This window comes from Microtus pennsylvanicus, chromosome 3 (assembly GCF_037038515.1).
Source record: "Microtus pennsylvanicus isolate mMicPen1 chromosome 3, mMicPen1.hap1, whole genome shotgun sequence".
In the NCBI taxonomy this organism is placed as follows: Eukaryota; Metazoa; Chordata; class Mammalia; order Rodentia; family Cricetidae; genus Microtus; species Microtus pennsylvanicus.
Genome location: NC_134581.1, coordinates 61209464 through 61235702, shown reverse-complemented (window position 1 = coordinate 61235702; position 26239 = coordinate 61209464). Strand labels below are relative to the sequence as shown.

The following is a 26239-nucleotide window of genomic DNA, read 5'->3' as shown; positions in this document are numbered from 1 at the left end:
GGGAAGTACTCAGTGGTAGACACTTACTTGCCTAAAACATGCAAAGCTCTGGGCTTAATAGATAATAAATAATAAAATAATAAAGGAGGCAAGGTTAAGATCTAGAAAGAGCTCCACATATCAATAAAACAAAATTAGCTGGGCGGTGGTGGCCCACGCCTTTAATCCCAGCACTCGGGACACTCTCTGTGAGTTTGAGGTCAGCCTGGTCTACAAGAGCTAGTTCCAGGACAGGCTCCAAAGCTACAGAGAAACCCTGTCTCGAAAAACCAAAAAAAGAAAAAAAAGAAAGAAAATTAACTAGCCAGGCATGGTGGAACACAACTGTTAATTCCAGACTTGGGAGGTAGAGGCAAGAAGATTGGGAGTTTAAAACCAACCTCAGCACATAGCAAGTTCAAGACTATGTATGAGAACTCCAATTCAAAAAACAAACAAAAAATAAAGTAAAATTATTAAGTGGCATATAAAGAATATGGCTAGTGATTGCAAACAATGCTTAAATTTAGTTGTTATTGAGAAAATGTTAATTATAGCTATGCTTTTGCTCGAATGTTCCTATATTAAAGATTGTATGTGTCTGTCTGTGACATGTGTAGGGTACTCGCAGAATCCAGAAGAGGGCATCACATTGTATGGATCTGGAGTTACAGCTAGCTGTGAGTCACTCCATATGAGTGCTGGGAACCGAACTCAGATCCCCTGACGAACAAGCTCATTCTTAACCACTGAGCCATTTTTCCAGCCCTTGTTTTCTTTTTTAAACTAGCAAGCAGAGGTAGAATTGAAGTAGGCAAATATTGGAAAAATGTGGAGAATGGGCCCACATCTGTGCGTTTGGGTTATAAATTAATACAATATTTTGAAAGTATCATAACCAAAATTTTAATATCTTTGGTTTAGTATTCCTGTCCCTTAAAAAAAAATGTGAGTTCAAGGCCAGCCTGGTCTACAAAGCAATTTCCAGGATAGCAAAGACTGTTACACAGAGAAACCCTGTCTTGAAAAATAAAAATTAGAGAGAGAGAGAAAAGAAAAGAAAAAAAGAGAGAAAAAATAATTGCTTTGAAAAAGTGTTAAACTTCATACACACCTGTTTATTAAAACATTGTTTATAATATAAAAAAATTTAGAAGCCGGGCAGTGGTGGCGCAAGCCTTTAATCCCAGCACTCGGGAGGCAGAGGCAGGCGGATCTCTGTGAGTTCAAGACCAGCCTGGTCTACAAGAGCTAGTTCCAGGACAGGCTCCAAAACCACAGAGAAACCCTGTCTCGAAAAACCAAAAAAAAAAAAAAAAAAAAATTTAGACACATGGGGGACCTTCAAAACAGCTTAGTAGGCAAAAACACTTGTAGCAAGCTGGACAGCCTGAGTTGTCCCTAAGACATCACATGGTGGAAGAGAGAACTGACTTCAGCACTTTGTCTTCTTACCGCCACACACATGCTGTGAAACCCCACTAAAAACAGTAAAAATGTTTTTAAATAGTGGGGCGTGATGGCGGCCACCTTTAATCACAGCACTCAGGAGGTAGAGACAGGCAGATCTCTGAGTTTGCTGCCAGCCTGGTCTACAGAGCAAGTTCCAGGACAGCCAGGGATGTGAACAAATAGGAATCCTGGCAGGGGTAGGAGTTAGAAACATCAAATGTCATAAATATAAATTAGGTAAATTAAGAATTAGTCCATCAATGGTTTCATTCAATATTTACAAATAGTGATGGTGAATTTCTTTTTTTTAAAATTTTTTAAAAATATTTATTTATTTATTATGTATACAGTGTTCTGTGTGTATCCCTGCAGGCCAGGAGAGGGTACCAGACCTCATTACAGATGGTTGTGAGCCACCATGTGGTTGCTGGGAATTGAACTCAGGACCTTTGGAAGAGCAGTCAATGCTCTTAACCACTGAGCCATCTCTCCAGCCCAGTGAATTTCTTATTGATATTTAAAGATCTCCAAATCAGTTTGCTAAATAGGAAAATGTCATAATCTAGGACTCATTAGGACTCATTTTGTTTTCAAAATTAGGTGTTGTTAACTGGATGGTGGTGGCGCACCCTTTAATCCCAGCCCTCAGGAGACAGAGGTAGGCAGATCTCTGTGAGTTCGAGGCCAGCCTGTCTACTTAGCGAATTCCAGGACAGCCAGGATTATTTCACAGATAGAAAAACCAAATAAACAAATAGATAGTTTTTCTTTGACCTGTATGAAATTGTTAGCTAAATTTCTCTCGTGAGATTGAGAATTGTGGGGAGATGTGCTTTTTCTGGTAGTCATGGCATTGGAAGGGCCAGAACAGATTTTTAAAGTATGGAGGAAAAAAAATCTGATTTTTACAACAAAAGATGGGCTGGAACTAAGTACTCGTCAGTGTTCTTTGTCAGTGCTGGGAGAGAGTGCACTTCTGAGTAATGGTTAGTAGTGTCTGAGGATGAAGACTCTTGGGCAGCTTGGTTGAGTTTAGCAGATTAGCATCAAGGAGAGGCCCTAGGCTCAGGGCATTTGACTTCTAAGACTGCTATTGAATTAGGGGGTGGGATTGGTCCTGCAGAGGACCCAGGTTCAGTTCCCAGCACCCCTGTGGTACCTGATAACTGTGACTCCAATTCCAGAGGATCTCTCACCCTCTTCTGATCTCCATGTGCACTAGGCACACATAGTTTAAACATGCCTGCAGGCAGAATGCTCACAACACACAGTAAATCTTAACATTCCTGCCTGCCCTAGTCACACCTGTGGACGTCCATGCTGCAGATGGCCTCTTCAGACACAAGTCACGTTCAGATCATTTGCAGGAGGTTACAGAGCATTCCCCCCTCTCAGCAGGGACCGCCTGCAGTCTGCCTTAGCTCGCCAAAGGTTTAGTCATTGTCACCTCCTGCTGAACTGTGAGCTCCTCATGGGCAGGGACCCCAGGGCAGGGTTTTCTTTTTACCGGCCCAGCACCTGTACCAGTTCTTGATGCACTGCCAGTGCGGGATGCGGCTTAGTTAGGGAAGGCCAGAGTGTGTGAGTGGGAAGGTGGGGGAGAACAGTGTGGTCATGGAACAAACCTTGTCTCAGTTGGGGAGTACCAGAGCCTAAGAGAGCATGGTAGGCATTAGAGAGTGGGAAGGTGTCCTCAAGAGGTTTGACTTTCCTAGCTTCCAACCCAGAGGCCAAACCAAATGCCACATTATAACACAACCCCAAACATCTTCTCTGCATTGCTAGGGCTTTGTATCTAGTGCATGACAGATGGGGGTGCTTTGTTTTGGGGAGGAGCAAGCTGGGTAAAGGGAGAGATGGTGTTGCACTAAGGTAAAAAATTATAGTCTTCAGGTACCGTAAAAGTAGCAATTTTTTCCTTCCAGAGAAGCGAAGGACCTAAAGCTTTGGATTTACACCCCCAGAATTCTTCAGAGCGTGTCTTAAAAGGCGCTTTGCACAGCAAGTCTGGGTATCTTCTTAGCAGCCCTTACTCCAGCCTTAGGACTTCAGAAATAGTAGATTTGTGTGTAATAGAATCTTTAGGTTAACTGTTTGCCATTTATGCCTGACAATTGTGTAGCACAGTCATTATGCATCCATAGCATTAAATGTGCATATTTTAATTCTAGCATCATTCATTTTTTCAGCAAACACTTATTGAATGACTGCCGTGTATCAGGCACTGGGAATACAAAGACACAGATTGGTCCCTGCTGTTGAGGAACTCACAGCCTAGGTGAGGAGATAGACAGCTTATATTAAGATAAGTTTTATGAAAAATGTATGTGTACTCCATGATCACGTAGGAAGCTCTCTTAGGAAAGGGTGGGGGAATGGCCAAAACAGTTTTATACATGGAAAACCAGAACTGTTTCTTAGCCAAACAAGTGTGGAAGAAATGCAAACTTTGTTTCAATTGGAAGAAGCAATCTGTGATGAGAAAAGAATGGAGAAGACAGGACAATTCCAAGGGTCTGAAAAGAGTTCACATCATTATAAAGAGATTCTCAAATAGAGCAAGAGAGAGAATGAGTTTCCTGTGTCTTCTGGGCTTTACCTAAAAACCTTGGGGCACCATTATACTAGAGGATATTTTTTTTCCCTTTGGTGCTAAGGGTCAAACCTTGGGCTTTATGATCTTTTATGCTGGACAAGTGGTTTATCCCCCAGTTATATCCCCTGTCCCATTAGGAAGCTTTACACAGGGATTGTCATAATCAGATATTCATACTAAGAGATCCCAGAAGACGGCAAATTGGAATGAGGATTAGGTGGAGGTGGGAGGGCCACCTGGGTGGTTTTTACAATCACCTAGGAGAGACACTGCACCTGGCTGAACCTGAGGTTCAATCCCAGTGAGGTAAGAAAATGGCACAACACTAAGAGTTTGTGATGGTTTTTGTAATTATAAGACTTAATTGAATCTTTTTTTTTAACTGTTTAAACCTCAGTGCTTAGGACAATGTTTAATGCATAGTATACAGTCTGTAAACATTGTTTTGAGTGAGTAAATGCGTAGTCTACTCAGGTGGAGAATGTGCAGGAGGAGGCTTCTTATTTGGGAGATTATATGATGCTATGCTCAAACTGAGAGAGAGGCTCAGCCAAGAGAAGTAAAGAAAAAAAATTGACTTTTGCATTGAAGATTCAGAGGCTCTTGAGACAGCTGAGCCAGAGGTGTTCAGTTTTACAGCTCCTCAAAAGGGACTGGCTTGGAAAATTAGATTTGGAAGTCATGAGCTTATTGTGGGAGTAGATGATGTTGTCCAAGGAGATGGTAAATGAGGAGGAAGAAAGCAGGCTGGCATCTAAGAGGAGGATCATGTTCAAGGATGGAGAAGGGAAACCGGAGAGCAGAGACCCCCTACGTCAAGGGAAAGTTTGTCTTTGTTGTGAGACAGGGTCTTGCTGTGTAGCCCTGACTAGCATGAAACCCACTACATAGATCAAGCTGGCCTTCAATTCACAGAGGTCCGCCTCTCTCTGCCTGTCAAGTGCTGGGATTAAAAGACTTGTGCTACCAGAGGCCAGGTTGAGGGAGCTTTGTCAATGCCAGGGATGTTTGACTAATCCAAAAGAAGGTAGTTGTCTCCAGAATACAATCTCTCTGTATTTATGATCACCACTGTATTCCTGGCGCTTAGTGAATAAGCCTAGCACATAGTAGGACTCAGTAAATAACTTATTGAATGAATGTGTGAATAAATTAATTAGAAAGGGTCCCATGAACCTAGTTACTGTAAACGTGAACTTATTTACTGTAAACGGAGGTGGAGTTTTTCTTTCCAAACAACCCAGAACCAAATAATCACATAAAAGCTTATATTAATTACAAAATGCCTAGCCTATTGCTCAGGCTTATTACTAACTAACTCTTACAACTTAACCCATTTTTATTAATCTACATTTTGTGACATGGTTCGTGGCTTTACCTGTCTTCTAGCATGTTTTTCCTCCGGCGACTGGCTCATATCTCCCTGACTCCATCCTTCTCCTGTCTGTATTTTAAGTTTGGCTTTCTCGCCTAGCCTTATTCTGCCTTGCTATAGGCCAAGTCAGCTTTATTATCAGCCAATGGAAGTAGTACATATTCATAGCATACAAAAGGATTATCCCACAGCATTTTCCCCTTTCTATCTAACCAAAAGGGACGGTTTTAACAACATAGTAAATTACATACAACAAAACAAATATCAAGTAAGAATTACAATTACAATATCTAATCTATTTGTACTTTACAAAATTAGAGAAAATATTTAATTATGTATCCTATCTTGGTGAGTTTAAAATTTTGTATCTAATTTATCTTTTATCATAACTAACAAAAACTATATCTGTAATTATCTAGTCTTCAATGCCATCAAAAACTTGAGAAGGAAATAATACTATCTTAGTAAGCAGGAAGTGCAGCCAAGTGTCTTCCAAAAAATATGAGAAATGACAGAAACAGATGATGCCTGAACAGTCACCCAAGGTTTCTCTGTAACATTGGGACATCCATCTTTGGCCTACAGACCTAGCATATCCTGTGAAGCAGGGAATTTTGAAGGCTTGTTGTACCTTGTCTTGGCAAAGTTCTGCAGTCATCTTTCTTGTGTCTTGCTGGTTCAGTCTGGACAATAACTGTCAGCAGTTGAAGCAAGGGCAATTTCTTTGCCCACATGACTAGCTTTTGCCATAAAGAAAATAAACACCATATCTCTGGAGTACATTGGTACTGCCAGGAGCAGATATGTCTTACTGTCAAGAAAAGTCTTAAGTTATTAAACCATTTTAAATGCCATATTTTGTAGGTCTTTGAAATGTTTGAAGAATACCTATCTGAAATATATCTTTGTATAGCTAGAAAACCTAACTAACTATAAGTTTGACTATTATAGATGAATATATATATTCATCTATATATGTTTTTATATGAATATATATATTCATCTATATGAATATATATATTCATTTATACATATGTTTTTAATTGAGCTGTATAAATGAAATACCTTAAAAAAGAATAGAAATATATATATATATATACAGTGTAACAAAATTTTTATCAATAAACTAAAATTCATATCATTGTAAAATACTTTGAGGTTAACAGGTTTTTTTTTGGATGAAAGTAGATTCAATCTACCCTTTCTCCCCATAATTTCTATATCATATCCACCTTTCTTCTTTTAGAAAGAGATTGACTATGACCAATAATAATTTGTAACCGGCCCTCCTTAAATGAAACAAACATTCATAAACAATATTTTGGGAATTTTGGCATAGTTCTCTAGACTACTTCCTGCTGATTGGTGGGCACTGGTGATCTTTGAGGAACCCTGAGAAAATCAGAGTAAGTGTTAAGTCTTGGCTGGAGTAGTTTGTGAGGCTGGATCATCTCTGTCAGGAGCCTTGAAGCTGTTTTGGATGTTGGGTTATCTGGGTCATTTTTATTGGTGTCTGATCCCCTTGTTCTGAAAATACATAAACTTTTAAAGGTAACATACATATCTGTATTAATACAAACATAAGCTATGCATTGTTTACAAGTCAGCCAAAGATAGTTTTTGTCTTATGTTTGAGCAGGTAAAATATACATAACATATCCTATAGTTACTTTAGGTTTATTTTTCCATGGCTGTGATCAGGATTTCAGGGGGTCTTTCTCCATCAAACCTGATCATCTTTAACTTTGAATGAATCCACAGCCTTTCATTTCCCATGGAAATAAAGGCAAAATCTCTCCCTCAAATCAACATACCTTTTTGACTGGAATTGCAGAGTCAAGATATTTTCTAAATATATAGGTTGGTTTAATTTAGTTGCTTTCACAATCAAATGTCTCTCAGCAATTATTTGTTCATTAACAGTCAAAAAATCTAAAGACAGCACAATAATATACAGAATCCAGATTCTGTGTATTTTCCATCTTTATGTGGCTTATTATATTTTTATTACTCTATTCCCTTTTAAGGACTTTATTATTTTTAAATCATTTTTTAAATCTATGACTGTTTTTAACTTTTTTCTTTTCTCTCCTAAGCCTATGTACATTTTCCAAACATTCCGCAGCCTGTTTAGAGGTCTTTTTGTCTGAATCTGTCCTTACTGTGCATCTCTAACCTTTCTGTCTGTATAAACAAAAACCCTAAACCCACCATGCAGCACATGGCAGGGAGACTCCTCTCTACCATGGCCTATGTGAGACTTCAAGAATCCATAGCTCAAGCCTGTACACAGTGGCCTGTATGAGAGACATGAACTATGAAGCTGCTCTTGGCTCCGTTTTTTGTGTTTTTAGAATTGTTTTTTAAGCTTTGTTAGGTCTTATGTGAAAATTCTGGCCCCATGTTGAAGCACCATATGAAACAGAGGAAGAGTTTTTCTTTCCCAATTGCCCAGTTCCAAATAATCACATAAAAGCTTATACTAATTACAAAATACTCAGCCTATAACTCAGGCTTATTACTAACTAGCTCTTACAACTTAAATTAACCTATTTTTATTAATCAACATTTTGCCACATAGTTTGTGGCTTCCCTGTCTTCTAGTACTTCTTGTTCCTCTGGCTGCTGGCTCAAATATCTCCTGCCTTTACCCTTCTCTCTTTATTTTCTGTTTGGCTTTCCTTCCTAGCCTTATTCTGCCTTGCTATAGGCCAAATCAGATTATCAACCAACGAGAATAATACATAGTCATAGTGTATAGAAAGATTATCCCACTGATTTTCAGAGGACAGTGCCGAGGGAAGTTAGGTCATAGTGGATGCAGAGTAGAGGAGTGTGAGGAAGTGGCTACGAAGAAAAGACTAACTTGGTCCAGGTGCCAGATACTAAAAGCCCTTGGCATGTGTTAACGTTTTTACCTTGCTCTTATCTACTGGATAAGATAGATGCTTTCACAATCCCCATTTTACAGACGAAAAACCAAAGCTCAGTGAACAACCTGCCCAGGGCCTTACAGTAAAAAGAGATAGCATCAGTTTTTAAATTCTGTCTGTCCGGTCCCAACCAACCCAAACTGCATTTCCTCTACAGTTTCTCTAAGGCAGGAAACCTGGAGAAAGAGTGTTTGAGATGATATACGCTTAAGGGAGATGCAAATTCTTTAATGCTGGTGGGAGTCAGTGGAAATAAATCACTTGAAGACTTGGTGGGGGGATAATTCATACAAGAGGAGCCTGAGGGGAGATCCAGAGCGCATGTAAAGGGAAAGTTCTTCCATCGAGGGAGTGAGGAAGGTAAGGACAGATGCAGTGTTACACGTGTGCTGTGAGGTGGGAGGAAGGTAAGGACAGGTGCAGTGTTGCAGGTGTGCTGTGAGGGAGAGAGGAAGGTAAGGACAGGTGCAATGTTACAGGTGTGCTGTAAGGGAGTGAGGAAGGTAAGGACAGGTGCAGTGTTGCAGGTGAGATGGGAGGAAGGTAAGGACAGGTGCAGTGTTGCAGGTGTGCTGTGAGGTGGGAGGAAGGTAAGGACAGGTGCAGTGTTGCAGGTGTGCTGTGAGGTGGGAGGAAGGTAAGGACAGGTGCAGTGTTGCAGGTGTGCTGTGAGGGAGAGAGGAAGGTAAGGACAGGTGCAATGTTACAGGTGTGCTGTAAGGGAGTGAGGAAGGTAAGGACAGGTGCAGTGTTGCAGATGTGCTGTAAGGGAGTGAGGAAGGTAAGGACAGGTACAGTGTTACAGGTGTGCTGTAAGGGAGTGAGGAAGGTAAGGACAGGTGCAGTGTTGCAGGTGAGATGGGAGGAAGGTAAGGACAGGTGCAGTGTTGCAGGTGTGCTGTGAGGTGGGAGGAAGGTAAGGACAGGTGCAGTGTTGCAGGTGTGCTGTGAGGTGGGAGAAAGGTAAGGACAGGTGCAGTGTTACAGGTGTGCTGTAAGGGAGTGAGGAAGGTAAGGACAGGTGCAGTGTTGCAGGTGAGATGGGAGGAAGGTAAGGACAGGTGCAGTGTTACACGTGTGCTGTGAGGGAGAGAGGAAGGTAAGGACAGGTGCAGTGTTACACGTGTGCTGTAAGGGAGTGAGGAAGGTAAGGACAGGTGCAGTGTTGCAGGTGAGATGGGAGGAAGGTAAGGACAGGTGCAGTGTTACACGTGTGCTGTGAGGGAGAGAGGAAGGTAAGGACAGGTGCAGTGTTGCAGGTGTGCTGTAAGGGAGTGAGGAAGGTAAGGACAGGTGCAGTGTTGCAGGTGTGCTGTGAGGGAGAGAGGAAGGTAAGGACAGGTACAGTGTTGCAGGTGTGCTGTGAGGGAGAGAGGAAGGTAAGGACAGGTGCAGTGTTGCAGGTGTGCTGTGAGGTGGGAGGAAGGTAAGGACAGGTGCAGTGTTGCAGGTGTGCTGTAAGGGAGTGAGGAAGGTAAGGACAGGTACAGTGTTGCAGGTGTGCTGTGAGGGAGAGAGGAAGGTAAGGACAGGTGCAGTGTTGAGGTGTGCTCTGAGGTGGGAGGAAGGTAAGGACAGGTGCAGTGTTGCAGGTGTGCTGGGTGGGTGGGAAGGGAAGGTAAAGTGGGTGGGAGTTCTCAGTCTGTTGAAAGTAGGGAGGTGGGACCAGGTTAGACTTGAGGAAGGTGGCACCACCTTGAAATGGATGCCACAGAGAATAGAAGGGAGCAGTAGTGTACACAGAAGACAACTTTCTTGGATGGGGGGTTGTATATATGGTCAATGTATGTGTGTACATCTGTCCATTCGCGTGCTGTAGGGACCAGAAGTTGATATCCGGTGTCTTCCACAGTCCCTCTCCTATTTTTCGTACAAAGTCTCATTGACTCTAGAACTCACTGATTGGGCTAGACTGGCTAGGCAGCATGCCTCCAGGATTCTCCTGTCTTTGCCTCCCAGGCCTTTGATCGCAGGTGTGCACTGTTACCTCTGGCTTTTTTGGTGCAGGCTGGGGATGGAACTCAGTTCCTCATGCTTGTGCATCCAGGACTTCAGCGTTGAGTCCTGTACACAGTCCTGCTTTCTCTGTCTCTCCTCCAGGCCCCAGGAGACAGGTGCAGGAGGCACAGCTGGCAGATGTTAAACTGATCAGGATTAAAGATTTTGCTTGTTGGGTGTGATAGCCAAGCTATTGAGAGTATTGTTGGTTATACCTACATAGCTGGCCAGCAAGGAAGGAAGTAGGGGTGGGAGAGGACATACTGACAGGAAACAGAGGAGCTGTGTGGTAGAGTCCAGAGAAACTTGGTCTGTGGGCCTTCTGTGATGAGAAGGCCCTGCTCTCAGAACTCCATATCTGTGGTGAAGAGGCAGTGTTGTGTATCAAGGTATTGCGGAAGTGGAAGCTTGGCACAGTGAGAGGAAGATGAAGGATGAAAACGATGTTTATAATTTAATCCTTAGATGCCTTTGGACTGCTTTAATGTTCCAATTACGTCTTTAGTTAGAAAAGCATACGAACTTCTGTAGCCCAATGAAGAGAACACTTCATTTAAACTGATGAAATGAGAGTGCTGAGCGAGGTAGGGTGTAGAGGGCGGGCAGTAGGACCCTGGAGAGCTTTCTCCTTTTGGAGTCAGGAGGTCCTGGTAACAGGAATGTGGCCCCACCCTGCCATTGTTTACAGGGAAGTGGAAGCCCTTGACCTGTTCAGCTTGGTGGTAGCAGAACCAGCTTTCCCAGCCGTCAACTTAAGCACCAGACCACTGGGCACCTGAGACTTCACAGTTTCCTGTTCTCCCAGCTGACCGCATGGCACACATGCCCAGGTGTTTGCTGGCTGAGCAGGCTGTTTGCCATACCCGGCCTCCCACACCTCAGTTCTCAGGGCTGGAGTGTTGATGAGTGTAGAGGCGGCTGGATTGGCTCCTGCCTGTTTCCTGCTCTCTTCAGAGCCTGGCACAGCGGCAACATGGAGGCGGAAAACAGTGCCAATACAGTGTTTACATCCTTTCAGATGACCCAGTGTCCCTCCTGTTCTGCCACCTCCCCCAGACCTTCCCTCTGGGAGCTTGTTTAATCCAGGCCTCTGAAGGGACTTCTTTATCATCCCAAAGCTAGGCAGTCTTGGGAGTGCTAGGATTCATCTCCACAAGATTGGAGGCAGGCGGCAGAGCAGTTTGTAACTGAAGGAGCCCTTATCTGAGAGACGTTGTTCTGGGGGCGAAAGTGCTTTCCTGCTCTTTGGGTCTTCAAAGGCATCAGTGACACAGTTCCCTTGCCCAGATTATAGACAGCAAATGTGTGTGTTTAGAAAGAGGAAAATGAAATTTAACACAAAGTGGGAACTTTCCTGCCTTCCAAATGGTGGCTCAGACAAGCCTGGTGTTTGCAGCTCATCTCCATTGTGCCATCAGGGCAGTAACTGTGGTAATTAAAGGTGGGCAGACTGAGGGCCAACAGGATTGTCAGGACACAGTCAGAGGAGATGGCTGAAGGGGTGGAGATGAGATGTGTTTCACAGAGCACTGTGCTCTTCAGCTTTCTTTGCCTGACTCCAGCTGGGGATTTGTGGGTGTGTGTTGGGAGAGCTAAGCTCCTTTGCTTATAAGGTTTAGGAAGACACTACAGACTCTGAAGGATGGAGCTGCAATGATAAATCTGATTCAAATTCCTTTCCTAGGGGTTTTAGCAGGAATTAGTGGGATGGGGATACGGGAGACTTAGTGTGAGGTGAGAGATCCGTTTGGCTCTGGTTGGGGTGTGATGGGGGGACTGCTTTACTGACTGGCTGCTTGGCATCCTGTAAGCTGAGATGTAGACATACGGGTAGGGCCTAGCATCCCTTGTCTGGCTTTCTTCACATGGTTTGTTTGGCACTTGGGTCCCTTCTGCTTGGAGATGGATAACATTTGGTGTTGTAGTCTGGTTCTGAAGACTGTCTCTGCCTTCTGCCAAGCCAGCCTATCCCTGACTTTGAGTTTGTAGGGAGTCTCAGTGTTGTAGGGTCAGCGGCATATATATAGCTCCAGGAAAGAGCAGAGAGAGTTTATTCGATCCCATTGAAGGCAACAAGATCGGAACATTTGAATGCTGGGTATGATGTGCATGCCTGAAATCCTAGCACTCAAGACTGAGGCAGGAGGGTTGCTGCAAGTTCGAGATCAATCACTACCCTGTCTCAGAAAATAAAACAAAGAAAACAACAACAAAAATCAGGTCATCCTGAAATTCACAGAGAAGGTTGGAAAAAGAAGAGAAATGCGTAAATGTGTAGTATTTTGGCCTTGGCATTTTTATCTGCACGGCCTGGGGCCTGTAGAGCATCATTCCAGAATATGTGACTAACGCAGGATGACTTTTGCCTTTATGAGCAAAAGGGACAAGAGTGGAAGGAAGCAGGATGGGCTGGTGGCCACTAGCCTTCACGGAGGGCATAGTTACTCTCATGGGGCCCTCCAGTCTCCAGTCCCACCTTCCCTCACCTCGTGGGCTTTAACAAATGGGAATGCCTTTACCCGGAGCTTTGAAGAGCAGCATTGCATACAGTGTGCTAGTCTACAGTGAGGTAAGGATATACAGCAGAGAGTAGACCTCCCTTTCATGAAAAACAAATCCGGGTATGGACTTTAGGTATGGGAGCTTTATAGCTATAATTCATAACTATAACCCGCACCCTCAGGAGGCAGAGACAAAAGGATTGCCACAAGTTTGGGACCAGCCTTGTCTACGTGTAGCAAGTTCAGAGCCAGCTAGGGCTACATAGCAAGATTCTGTTTCAAAACAGACAAATAAATTGATCATGGAAAAATGACTGGAGAGGAGCAAAACTATGATTGAGTCCTGTGACGCTGATGTGCATCGCAGCCTTCCAGCAGTCTCGGAGTCTGCCACTCAGCGGGCGCTGCACACCCAGGTGTTCTCCAGCTGTGTCTCATGAGAAGCCGTTGTTGGGATCTTGGAATTGTGCTTGGGGCAATACCAGTAGCTAGAAACGGAGAGCCCTGGTTAAGGATAGCTGCCAGCTTCTTTAGACAGGGTCAGAGCAGGCTGCTGGGGGAAGTGGGAACACAAGCAGACTGAAGGCTAAACATGACCAGACAGGGCCAGTGCCACGGGTAAAAGCTCTGTCCTCCTTTCCCTTTCAGAGGGGAGAGCACTAGGGACCTGTGTGGAGAGCTGAGTTACCCTGCTGCCCCTGGGGCAGGCCAGCCCACTGAGCATTATCTGTCTTCACAGGAAAACAGCAGACTTTGGGGAAGAACGTTCTGGTTGTCTCCGTCGTCGTCACAGCTGGATGTAACGAGTTTCCTAACTTGGAGTCAGTAGAAAACTGTAAGTACCACCATGCTCCTTGTCCTCAAAATAAGCTCTTGTCTGGGACTGTCTTTCCAGCTTTCCTGGCTAAGCTGCTACTGATTAGGGACGGGGGCTCAGAAAGTGTCAAGAGCCACAGAAAATGTCACACAGACTCTTCACTGAGTCCCAGGGGTGTGTTCTTTGCCTTCTGGACTGAGGAGGGGACTGATCAAGAAATGTGGACACATATCCAGGCATGGTGGCACATACCTTTAATCCTAGCACTTGGGAGACAGAGGCAGACCAGGTCTACAAAGAGAGTACCAGGACAGCCAGGGCTACAATAAAGAAACCCTGTCTTGAAAAAGAGAAAAAAGGTGGGTAGGAGAAAATATGAACACTTTGCTTTTTTTTTTTCCTCAGGACATCTTATACTGGGGGAGGAAATTTGGGGTCATTTATACTACAGTGAAGCTAAGTCCTTAGTCCTGAGATTCATGTCCCTGAACAATAGATTTGGGACTTAGAAGTCTCCAGTGTGAACATCTCAGTCCTGGAATCTGCCTCAGATTCTTGAATGAACTGGCTGAGGTCTGGAGGAAAGGCAATGCAAGATGGCTGCAGAGGGGTTGTCAGTGTTGCACGCTGGACTGGACTCTGCAGGCCTTCCAGCTCCCTTTACTTAAGTCAACGTCATACTTTTCAGCTAAAAGCTGATAGGAAGGATCTCAAGGTTCTGGTGGGGAAACTAACCTGCAAGCTGGGTGGAGCTTTGCAGGGGATCCTGCCTAGCTTAAACTACATGTATCATCTGCCAGGCCTACAGAACCAGTGTGGTATCCACTCTGCTGGGTGGTGGTGTTGATGACTGATTTAGTCATTTGTATGTGTGAAATATGTATGTTTGTTCATATGGTTGTGTGCATTGTGTTCTTGTGGGTGTATGTATACTTGTGTATGTGCAAATGAAAGCTGTACCTTAGTATCTTCTTCAGTTACTCTCCACCTGATGTTTCTTTAAAGTGTCTCTCATGAGTTTGGGGCTCGTCATTTCACTAAACTGGCTGGCTAGTGAGCTCCTGGGATCTGCTTGTCCCATCCCCAGCACATCGGTTACATGTGCCACAGAGTCTGGCTTTTATAGGAGTACTGAAAACCCAAACTCAGATTCCTTGTGATTGCAGGCATTTTACCCATCCTCGTTCCTGCTTGCTTGCTTGCTTGTTCAGAGATTAAAATAGAATACTGATCTAGTCTCACTTGTCATTTCAGACACCCTAACCATAAATGATGACCAGTGTTTACTCGCCTCTGAGACTGTCTGGGGCGCACTCCGAGGTAAGCAGGTAGGGTAGGAGGTGACAGTGAATACCCACGTAGGAAATAAAGAGGGCGGTTGGAGTAGTTCCTCACTTTGCAGCTGTGTATGACTCTAATACTTGGCAGAGCATAGCAGCACATATGGCAACGGGAGATAGGACCCTGCCACAGACACTGTCCTGCTCACTCAGTACGTGATTGCAAAGACTTCAAGAAGTAAAGCTAACCCAGGCATGCTGGTAGTGCATGCTGATAGTCCCAACTATTGAGGGGACTAAAGCAGGAAGATTGCTTGAGCCCAGGAGTTCAAGGTCATTCTGGGCAATTGAGGTAGACCAGCCATCTCTTTAAGAGAGAGGAAAAAGGGCTGGAGAGATGGCTCAGAGGTTAAGAGCACTGATTGCTCTTCCAGAGGTCCTGAGTTCAATTCCCAGCAACCACATGGTGGCTCACAACCATCTATAATGAGATCTGGTGCCCTCTTCTGGCATACAAACATACATGGAAGGAATGTTGTGTACATAATAAATAAATAAATCTTTAAAAAAGAGAGAGAGAGAGAGAGAGAGAGAGAGAGAGAGAGAGAGAGAGAGAGAGAGGAAAAAAAGAAAAACTAGGTGCCAGGCGTTGGTGGCGCACATGTTTGTTTGTTTTGATTTTTTGAGACAGGGTTTCACTGTAGCTTTGGAGGCTGTCCTGGAACTGGCTCTTGTAGACCAGATTGGCCTCGAACTTGCAGAGATCTGCCTGCCTCTGCCACCCCAAAGCTACAGAGAAATTCTGTCTTGAAAAAAAAAAAAGCTAGGCGTGGTGGCTCATGCCTGTAATACCAGCTCTTGGGGGCCAAGGGAAGCACACTTGAGTTTATGTCATTCCAATGCCTGACCTGTATTCTTTGGAGTAAAACCCCACCCCACTCTGTCCTCTGCTTTCTTGCACAAAAGGTGCAAGGCTTTAGGTATAGAGCATTTGAGCTCCCACTCCAAGTGGAGAGAGGCCCAAACAATACACAGTAATGTGCTTCAAGCCAGGTTCTGCCTAAACACTGAGGTCTAAACACTGTGGAGCCTACTATTTTGAAATCTGGGGACTTTTTTTTTTATTATTATGTATACAATATTCTGTCTGTGTATATGCCTGAAGGCCAGAAGAGGGCACCAGACCCCATTACAGATGGTTTTGAGCCACCATGTGGTTGCTGGGAATTGAACTCAGGACCTTTGGAAGAGCAGGCAATGCTCTTAACCTCTGAGCCATCTCTCCAACCTCCGGGACTTTTTTTGTGGAACCTCTGTTGAGTTTCCTGAAGTAGGACCCAAGCTGTTGAGAATATGTAATACTCTGAACTCAGTGTACTTGTGCTTGGGCTTTGCAGACTCTAAGGCTGTTGCAGTTGCATCTCTCATACCTCAGCCTCCAGCAGCTGGGTCTCCCCCTCAGATACAGAAGAGGCCCAGTTACAGATACAATTTCAGTGTTGTGATTCTTTCTTCACAGTCCACTGGGAGATGTGAAGTGCAGCACACTGGGTCCCCTTTTCTAAGTGGATGCATCGCTTTTACTCCCTGGGTCTTAATTTTGCCTCTCCCCTTCTCCGCAGGTCTGGAGACTTTCAGTCAGCTCGTTTGGAAATCAGCTGAGGGAACAGTGAGTATGGATTCTCCAAGAGGGCTTTGGGATTTCCTCCAAAATCTATCATGTCTTGCTTTAGATAGAGTCTTGATGGCTCCAGATTGCCCCAGTGGGAGTACTGGAAGAGATAAGGGTTATAGGTTTGGTCTGTGTAGAGATACTATAATGTGGGTCACTTAGTAATTACCTTGATGCCACATTGCTTTGAAAACAATAAACCTGCTAGCTTGGGGAAGATCCAATATGTAGACCGAGTAGTTCATGGAATGTTTGTGTTTAGTTGGCATGGGACAGTTGTGGGTTTTGATGCAGGGAGGTTGGTGGGCAGGACAGGATAGTTGCTTTGGAGAACATTCACACATTGACTTTTGGGGATCTTGGGAGAGTCCTCTAATTCTTCTGTCACCGTGATAAGCTCCCTTTGAATCCTGAAGCATTTAATGTTTGATCCATGCAGTTCTTTATCAACAAGACGAAGGTTAAAGATTTTCCCCGCTTTCCTCACCGGGGCGTACTGCTGGATACATCTCGCCATTACCTGCCATTGTCTAGCATCCTGGACACACTGGTAACCAGGCCTTAAGGCCTTCTTCATTTCAAGTATTGGTTCTGGGGTAATGGGGCAAGGGATAATATATGTCATATTCCTAAATAAAAGAGAGGATGTCTAGGACTGGAAAGATGACTCAGCAGTTAAAAGTACTGGCTGCGCTTTCAGATGTCATGAGTTGGACTGCAAGCAATCACACAGTGGCTCACAACCATTTATAGTGGAATCTGATGCCCTCTTCTGTCATAAAGGTGTACATACAGCTACAGTGCTCATATAAATAAAATCTTTAGCACAGGGGTAGGTGGGTGGGAGGCGGGAGGGTGTGTGTAACTATATGAGCCCCTGGGGAAAGTGTAGAAGACTGCGTACTCCAGGATAAGAGTAGTTTGGTTACAGTGCTGCTTTTACTGTTTTGGAGGTTGGTTTCTCTTGCTAGGAAAAGCTGACTGCAGTTTAATCAAGTCATTAGTATAGGAAAATTTATACTAAAGCTTTTGTGGTGGAAGTTCCTAATGCTCCTGGATTTGATGGGCAGGCAGCTCATGTGGCTACCTTTTTCCTTTTCTCTTTCCTTTCCTTTCCTTTCCTTTCCTTTCCTTTCCTTTCCTTTCCTTTCCTTTCCTTTCCTTTCCTTTCCTTTCCTTTCCTTTCCTTTCCTTTCCTTTCCTTTCCTTTCCTTTCCTTTCCTTTCCTTCCTTCCTTCCTTCCTTCCTTCTTTCTTTCTTTCTTTCTTTCTTTCTTTCTTTCTTTCTTTCTTTCTATTGTTCATTCGTTCGTTCATTTGTTTTTGTTTCGTTTCGTTTTGTTTTTTGAGACAGGATTTCTCTGTAGCTTTGGAGCCTGTCCTGGAACTAGCTCTTGTAGACCAGGCTGGCCTCAAACTCACAGAGCTCCTCCTGCCTCTGCCTACCGAGTGCTGGGATTAAAGGCATGCACCACCACCGCCTGGTTGACTGCCTTTTTCTTTGTCCCTTTGGGACTAAGGGAGCTACATATATGTCAGCCTTGGCTTCTGGGAATAAAGTGGTATGGCTGCTGAGGAGTTCCCAGCAGGCCTCCAGTCAGATCACAGAGATGGCAGGAGGACATGTTGCTCTGAAATATATGGGGACTTTTGAAAGACAAGAGAGTTCTGCAGCGGCTGCAACTCTTCTCACAGTGTGGCCAGAATTCATCTGGGAGAGAGGAGATGTCAGTGGGCTCTAACCTGCTCCCCCACAGGAAGATCTGACTTAGAGTCCCTATGAGTAAGTCCCTGGAGCTTAAGGAAGGTTGAGTTTGTTATTATGTGTAGAGCAGCCTGCCAGTTTAGGGCTCACTATCTGTGCTCTGACCTCCAGGATGTCATGGCATACAATAAATTCAACGTGTTCCACTGGCACCTGGTAGACGACTCTTCCTTCCCATATGAGAGCTTCACTTTCCCGGTGCTCACCAGAAAGGTAGGATTTGCTCTACCGAACAGCTTCCAGATTCTCAAGAGCAGTGGTTCTCGTCCCCAAGCAAAGGATACTTCAGAATCAGGCCCAAGGACTCAAGTTCACACATTAATTTGTTTTGAAACCGTCAGGAGATAATACCTCCTGGTTTTGGTTTTTGATGTGTTATTTACATACATTCTATTAAATGGACATCATTGTTTGTTGTTTATCTCATTGACCTTATAATTCTCAGATGAAACAGTAGACGTGGCACTGGGGAGATAGGTAAGTCAGTAAAGTGTCTGCTGAGCAACACGAGGACCCGAATTCAGATCCCTAGCCCTGGGTGAGGGTAAAGAATGGGGAGAGGGGAAGCCAAAATAAGTGGAACCCTGGAGCTTACTGGTGAGTTTTGGGTTCAGTGAGTGACCCTGTCTTAGTCATTGTTCTGTGGTTGTGAAGAGATACCATTACTACAGCATTCTCCAGACAGGGTTTCTCTATTTTGCCCTGACTGTCCTGGAACTAGCTGTGTAGACCAGTTTGGCCTTGAACTCACAGAGATCCAACTGCTTCTGCCTCTTGAGTGCTGGGATTAAAGGTGTGTTCTACCATCACCCAGCAACCATGGCAACTCTTATAAAGAAAAGTACTCAATTGGGGCTTGCTCATAGTTTAGAGGTTTATTCTGTTGTCATCATGATGGGAAGCGTGGCACATGCAGGCAGACATGGTGCTGGAGAAGTAACTTGAGAGTTCTCTATCGAGATCCACAGGCAGCTGGAAGAGTGAGAGCCACTGGGCCCAGCTTAAGCTTCCGAAACCTCAAAGCCAACAAGGCCAACACCTAATAGTGCCACTCCCTGGTGACCACACATTCCATCTATGACCCTATGTTGACCATTCTTATTCAAACCACCACAGTGCCCATCTTAGAGAATAAGAAGTCATATGGGACATACCTAATGTTTCCCTGGGTCATGCACACACTCCAAAAGAGAGAAGCAGATGCCTTAATTTTGGGGAAATTATGATAAAGACCCTTGAAGAAGTCCCCAGTACACATGGGCTGTCGACAAGTGTTCACAGGGAATGAGAATCCGAAGGGTTTCTTCTGTCTTTCAGGGGTCCTACAACCCTGTCACCCACATCTATACATCACAGGACGTGAAGGAGGTCATTGAATATGCACGGCTTCGGGGTATCCGTGTGCTGGCAGAATTTGACACTCCTGGTCACACTTTGTCTTGGGGGCCAGGTAAGAATAACGCTGCATTTGGATGTGTCTGCCCAGAGAGGGGCTCCAGAGTGTGGGCTCTTCTATGTCACATATCCTGCCTCAGCCCTGGGGAAACTGTTCCCCATCAACTGCTTAGAGGAAGTTCTTTCCTGCTGTCAAGCAAGCAGATGACCTGACTGAGTCTAGTGGTACTGTCTTCATCCTAGCTGCTGCTACCCATGCCGTTCCCAAGGGTGCCCCAGTCTTCCCGTCTGTGGCAGCTCCTGGGAAATATTTAATTTGTGCAGAGGAGAGCACTTTTACTATTAAAATATGGGCAAATGGGGCTGGAGAGATAATGTCTTAGCAGTTAAAAGAGCTGGTTGCGCTTCCAGAAGTCCTGGGTTCAATTCCCAGCACCCATGTGGCAGCTAATAAAGATCTGTAACAGTAGTTGTATGGGAGCTGACGTGCAGATACATATACAGACAAAACACCCATACACATAAAACAAATGAATCAGAGAGAGAAGAGGCTAGGCATTTTGGTACATAGCTGTAAACCCAACCCTTAGAAGCCCACTAATCCAGCCTGAGGCTAATAACTCTACCCAGGCTTCTACCCCCTCAACAGACACTGTTGTGAGTTTCTTGTACCTTAGAGTAGATACTGAGGAGTTTGATCACCAGGGTGGAATCTGTATGAAAGAATTTAGGGGGCAGGGAGGCACAACTTTTATCCCTGCACTCAGGAGGCAGAGGCAGGCGGATCCCTGAATTTGAATCCAGGCTGGTCCATAGAATGCATGCTAGGACTACACAGAAAAACCCTGCCTCAATTTAAAAAAACAAAAACAAAAAAAAAAAACAAAGAAGTTGGGGCTGGCCCCCAGAGGTCACCATTACTTGGTACTCTGGGGAAGATTGAAAAAGGCTGCTACCTGGCCTCAGCCAGAAGCCGAAAGCCTCCCAGCCCAGAGACACCCATCAGGAAATGTGGAGCTGGGAGGCAGGAGCTAGAGAGGAGAGATTGTCAATGTGTGCAGTGAGCCATTTCCCTTGCTTTGTTGCTGAGAGCCACTGGAGAATAGCAACCTTGAGGACCTGGGTGATTTATGCTGGAAGACATGTATCGGGTCAGGAGTACACATGAGTAGTTATGTGCCTATAACCTCGCCTCCATCTCTGCTGGCAGCTAGATTTGGATTTATTTGATTGTGACTAAACAGGTTGTTACAGTGAGTGCTGGGTGATACCCTTGTGGATGAACACAGACATCTACTCTATAACCTAAGGACCTCATGTGTAGGAGCAGTATGCATGGGAGTCTGTATTTGTAACACTTGTGTGGGTTCTCTGTTAACTTAGGTGTCCCTGGGTTATTAACTCCTTGCTACTCTGGATCCCATCCCTCTGGCACCTTTGGACCTGTGAACCCCAGTCTCAACAGTACCTATGACTTCATGAGCACATTCTTCTTGGAGATCAGTTCTGTCTTCCCGGACTTTTATCTTCACCTGGGAGGAGATGAAGTAGACTTCACCTGCTGGTAGGAGCCTTTTGGACTTCGTGCACCAGCCTGAGGGTGGGTTACTCAGGAATATAGGGCAGCATTATGGGCCTACTGCCACTACTTAGGGACTATCTACTGAGGGAGCCATGTCTCAGCCCAGAGAGGCCCTGTGTGACTACCAAGGCTGTTAGTGTGAACCCTTCAACTTTCTCACATCCCTGAGGTATTTATGGATATACTCATTCTGAGCCCATAACTATCTTGGAAAAATGGGGGCTAAAGAAAAATAATTCCGGGGCTGGAGAGATGGCTCAGCGGTTAAGAGCATTGACTGCTCTTCCAAAGGTCCTGAGTTCAATTCCCAGCAACCACATGGTGGCTCACAACCATCTGTAATGAGGTCTGGTGCCCTCTTCTGGCCTGCAAGGCATACACGCAGACAGAACACTGTATACATAATGAGTAAATAAATAAATATAAAAAAAAGAAAAAGAATTCCTACTTACAAAGCTTAAAATAGTCTAATCAAGAGTCTAGTACAGGGGCTGGAGAGATGGCTCAGCGGCTAAGGGCACTGGCTGTTCTTCCTGAGGTCTTGAATTCAATTCCCAGCAACCACATGGTGGCTCACCACCATCTTTAGTGGAATCTGATGCCTTCTTCTATCATAAAGGCATGTATGCAGGTAGAGTATTCCTATACATATAAAATAAATAAAAAGTCTAGCACAGATAAGGGGAGGGACTTAGTCTTACTGCAACTTGATATGCCATGTTTTGTTGATACTCATGGGAGAGCTTCCCTTTCCTAAATGGAAATGAAGGAGAAGTGGATTGGGGGGTGGGAACAGAGGAGGCATTGGGGTGGGTAGGATTGAGAGAAGAAGAGGGAGGAGAAACTGTGGCTGGGATGTGAAATAAGTCTAGTACAGGCTACAGAGCACTTACTGATCTATCAGGAGGCAGCTCACAAATGTTTGTAACTAGATCTAAGGGATCTGACCTCTTATGGCCTCTGAGGGACCCTGGGGGACCCTGCACACATGCATACACATACTGATAAAGAAAAAATCTTAAATCTTAAAAAATTAGTTTATTATGAAGTCAAGATTAATTAAGTGATAAGACCTAATTAATGTTAACTCATAAAATCCAAACTCTCAGATCTATAGAGCTCAAAAGAGGCCTAGGGGCTTCTGAGAAGTTGGCCCCAGAGTTGTGTCTGAGAAAAAGCTTGTCTTTTGGGAACATAACGAGAAGCACATGGAAACAAAACAGACACTGTAGGACAAGGAACCTGCAGCAGGTCACAGGTCATCAGCTCTGTGTCCAGCTAGAACAGCAGAGGGGGAAACCATGTCCAGCGTGCTACAGCTCCTGTTTAGCCTTGGTTTTGGTGTGGATGGAAGGTGTACTCTCCCTGAGAGTTTGTCTCTGTGTCCGTGGTTCATCACAGCTTCGTGTAGCCATGCCTTCACTGGAGGACTTCTGCTGTCTCTGGTGGTTTCAGTATTTTAGGTGAAGGGGAAGTTGCCGGGTGCCTAATCTGTGAGTTGTCATGATTTCAGGATGATGAAAAAACTAATCTTTTTTCTTTTGCTACTCAGGAGATCCAACCCCAATATCCAGGCCTTCATGAAGAAAAAGGGCTTTACTGACTTCAAGCAGCTGGAGTCCTTCTACATCCAGACGTGAGGAAGGAAGGAGGGTGGGGCGCACTAAGAGTTTCCTCCTGTGGGGGATGGTCAGCCCCTGCCCCCAGAGGTTCCCTTATCCTCTCCGTTCAGGCTTAGAGTGGTCAGATGGTAGACCCAGAGAAGGGAACGCCCAGTCAGGGATAGGCCCTGCCTGCTCGGCACCTAGAGGGCTGCACACACGGCCAGGTGACACTTTGCTGATGTTCGTCTCCTCTCCAGGCTGCTGGACATCGTCTCTGATTATGACAAGGGCTATGTGGTGTGGCAGGAAGTGTTTGATAATAAAGTGAAGGTGAGCCAGGGTCAGAGAAGAGGCGCCCCTGTCTCCATCTCCCTGGTCAGAGAACTGGGTGCCATCGCTCTCTGACTCTCTAAAAGAGCTAGGGTGTGACCACCGGGCTTTTAGAGTCAGAACCTCTTACCTAGCTGTGGCTGCTTGGATTCCTGAGGCCTTATGTGCAGTTTATAGGCATGAATCTTCTGAGTCTTGAGTGGGGTGACTTTTTCCTTGCTTGAGCCCCACTGCTTTTCCCCTCAGTTCTCACCAAGTAATTACTACTTCCATGTATGCAGGAAGCTGCAGTGGGCCTGGGAGGGAAGCATCAGGGAGCTCTGTCAGAGGGAACTCCTCAGGGTGTGTGTGAGATGAGTGGCCGGAGTCACAGAAGCATCCTTTGCTGCTTAGGAAACAAGAACATACTCCTCTTGGCCCAGGTGTCTTGCATAAGAATGAACCTCAAGAATCTTCTGCGGTCCCTATCATGACTGCCCTTTGACCTTTCATGGCAGGTTCGACCAGACACAATCATACAGGTATGGCGGGAAGAGGTACCGGTAGAGTACATGAAGGAGATGGAACAGATCACTAAGGCCGGCTTCCGGGCCCTGCTCTCTGCTCCCTGGTACCTGAACCGTGTAACATATGGCCCTGACTGGAAGGACATGTACAAAGTGGAGCCCCTGGCATTTCATGGTGAGAGCACGGTACTCTCTTGGCTGACCAAGAGTCTGGGTTGAGGGGCAGGGTGGAAGTTAAGAGAAGCAGGGCAGCACATGGCAATTTAGGAAATAAAATGGCCTGTGTGAGGAGGCCACACTGAAAGGATGGTTGAAAGTGACACCCCCCCACCCCTACACACACCCTTTGTTGTTTTCCCTCAGGTACCCCTGAACAGAAGGCTCTAGTTATTGGAGGGGAGGCCTGTATGTGGGGAGAGTATGTGGACAGCACAAACCTGGTCCCCAGGCTCTGGTAAGTATTTTGGGGTGAGGCCAGGAGGGCAGAGAGAGGTCAGGCTTGAGGGCTGGGCTTCTGTGAACCTCACAGGCTCACTCCCTTCAGCCTGCCAGCAGAGGGCATTGAGACGCTACTTCTCTGCATTCGAGGCTCCTGTCTCCTGTGTGTGCCTCCAGTAAGCATTAGGTGTGCAGGAGAACGGCCACTGTCTCAGCTTCACACATACCGTAAAGAACACGGGGTACTTGCTTGAGATCCAGTTCTGGAAGAGTGAGGTCATTTCCTCAGTAGCCTCCCCAAATGTGGTTGGGTATACCAAGTTAAGGTAGCTGCTCAGCCATCCCTGCTTCTAAGGCTTACCTTATTCCTGTGTCTTTGAGAGAGGAGGAGCTTGGGATCACTGACTGCATGCTAATGAGGACGGTTCTAATGAGGGTGGAGCTGAGCCTTGGAATTGAATTAGAGCCTCTGCCTTGCTGTTGTCATTGAACAAGGTGTCATTCACATCTCTCTGCCTTGAGCTAGTCTGGGAAGGAGGATGGTGTGGGGCCCAATCTGCTGTGCACTCCTTCCCATAGGCCGAGAGCCGGTGCTATTGCCGAGAGACTATGGAGCAGCAACCTGACAACTGATATGGACTTTGCCTTTAGCCGTTTGTCGCATTTCCGCTGTGAGCTGCTGAGGTAAGCAGGCTGTGGGCGGATCTGAGGCTCAGGAACCCAAACTGAGAAGAAAAGAATAAGAGCTGAAACTCTGGGAAACTTATTGTGCCAGGCACTGTTCTTGACAGGCTCCACCCCATTGAGTTTGTGTGACAGTCCAGCAGGTGGGGAAATTGTGTCCCCATTTTAGGCACGTATATCTCCTAAGTACTTTGCTCAAAGTCAGCAAAAAGCAAGTATTGAACCTGTCAGCGCTGATGGGCTCTCATGAATGCCTTCACCTCCTTTGGCTGTGGGCATGTGTAAGCAGTCATTTCCTTGGTTCAATTATTGAGTGGGTCTTTATAACCTAAAAACACGGCCTAGTGCAGAGGAGGCGTCTGGGCTGAGAGTCTTGCAGACACCGGTGACTCTGAAATGTTTTGTTATCTCTAAGCATGTTCATTTGATAATAATGGAGATGTGCTTGGAGGTCCCTAGCTCAGTTCTTAGTACTTGGTTCTGAGACAAAGGACAGTCTTTCTCCACTGCTGTTCTTGTAGAATATTAGAAGCAGGAGTGGACATCTAAGTTGGCCAAGAGCATCAGACACCCCTCAGGCCCTGACCTCTTTTCTATCATAATTAGTTTTGGGGGGGTTGGGGAGTAGAGACCTGCAGGATAGAAAAAGGAAGATTTGGGTACAGTAATATTTTGAGACTCACTAAAATGAGGAAGGGGCTTGTGGTTATTGTGCAGAAGGTCTTGCTATGGTCCAAGGCGGAATTACTCACCTTCATTTTCTGTGTCCTTTTACAGGCGAGGGGTCCAGGCCCAGCCCATCAGTATAGGCTACTGTGAGCAGGAGTTTGAGCAGCCGTGACCAACAGCACTGAGCACCCAGGAGAATGCTGGCGCTAAGAGAACAGTCACGGGGCCAGGCTTACACTGTCTACCGGCCAGGGGCTAGAGCCCCTTGCCCATGTGCCCCTGTGACTAGAGAGAAGGAGGATGGTGCTGGCACTGGTGTTCAATAAAGAGTGATGTGGCATTTTCTCTAATCAGCTTGGGTTGCTTGTGTAAAGAGCAAAAAGGATCATGAACGGGCCTCAGGAACAGCCAGCCTAGCCTTCTGCTTCTAGGTGAGGGAGATAAGCAGGCCGAGGGGTAGACACAGGACCGCGCCTGGATGGTCGCACAGGTTGAAGGTGCCACGTCACTGCCACACTTCGGTCCTCAGAAAGGTCACTTCATTTTGTGTCATTTCCAAGGGTTCTGTATATGCAAGAAGATGCTGTAGGAACGAAGAGGAATTCCAGGCAGTGGCAAGGGCTCCAGAAACCTCTGGCATAGTCTCCTTCGGGTTTCCTGTGTT

At 45.5% G+C, this 26239-nt stretch overlaps 1 protein-coding gene across 1 annotated transcript in view; it reads left to right on the top strand.

Annotated features, from left to right (window-relative positions):
- The window catches only part of Hexa (hexosaminidase subunit alpha), a 32391-nt gene extending 6466 nt beyond the window's left edge, over positions 1-25925 (top strand). Inside the window, exons 2-14 of the mRNA XM_075965676.1 lie at positions 13574-13669; positions 14906-14971; positions 16554-16600; positions 17043-17153; positions 18479-18580; positions 19685-19817; positions 21146-21326; positions 22897-22980; positions 23206-23278; positions 23776-23959; positions 24148-24238; positions 24802-24906; positions 25684-25925. Of these exons, the coding sequence (XP_075821791.1) occupies positions 13574-13669; positions 14906-14971; positions 16554-16600; positions 17043-17153; positions 18479-18580; positions 19685-19817; positions 21146-21326; positions 22897-22980; positions 23206-23278; positions 23776-23959; positions 24148-24238; positions 24802-24906; positions 25684-25747 (1337 nt within the window). The 3' untranslated portion in view covers positions 25748-25925. The remainder of the gene's footprint in view (positions 1-13573; positions 13670-14905; positions 14972-16553; positions 16601-17042; positions 17154-18478; positions 18581-19684; positions 19818-21145; positions 21327-22896; positions 22981-23205; positions 23279-23775; positions 23960-24147; positions 24239-24801; positions 24907-25683) is intronic.
- The last annotated feature ends 314 nt before the right edge of the window (positions 25926-26239 follow it).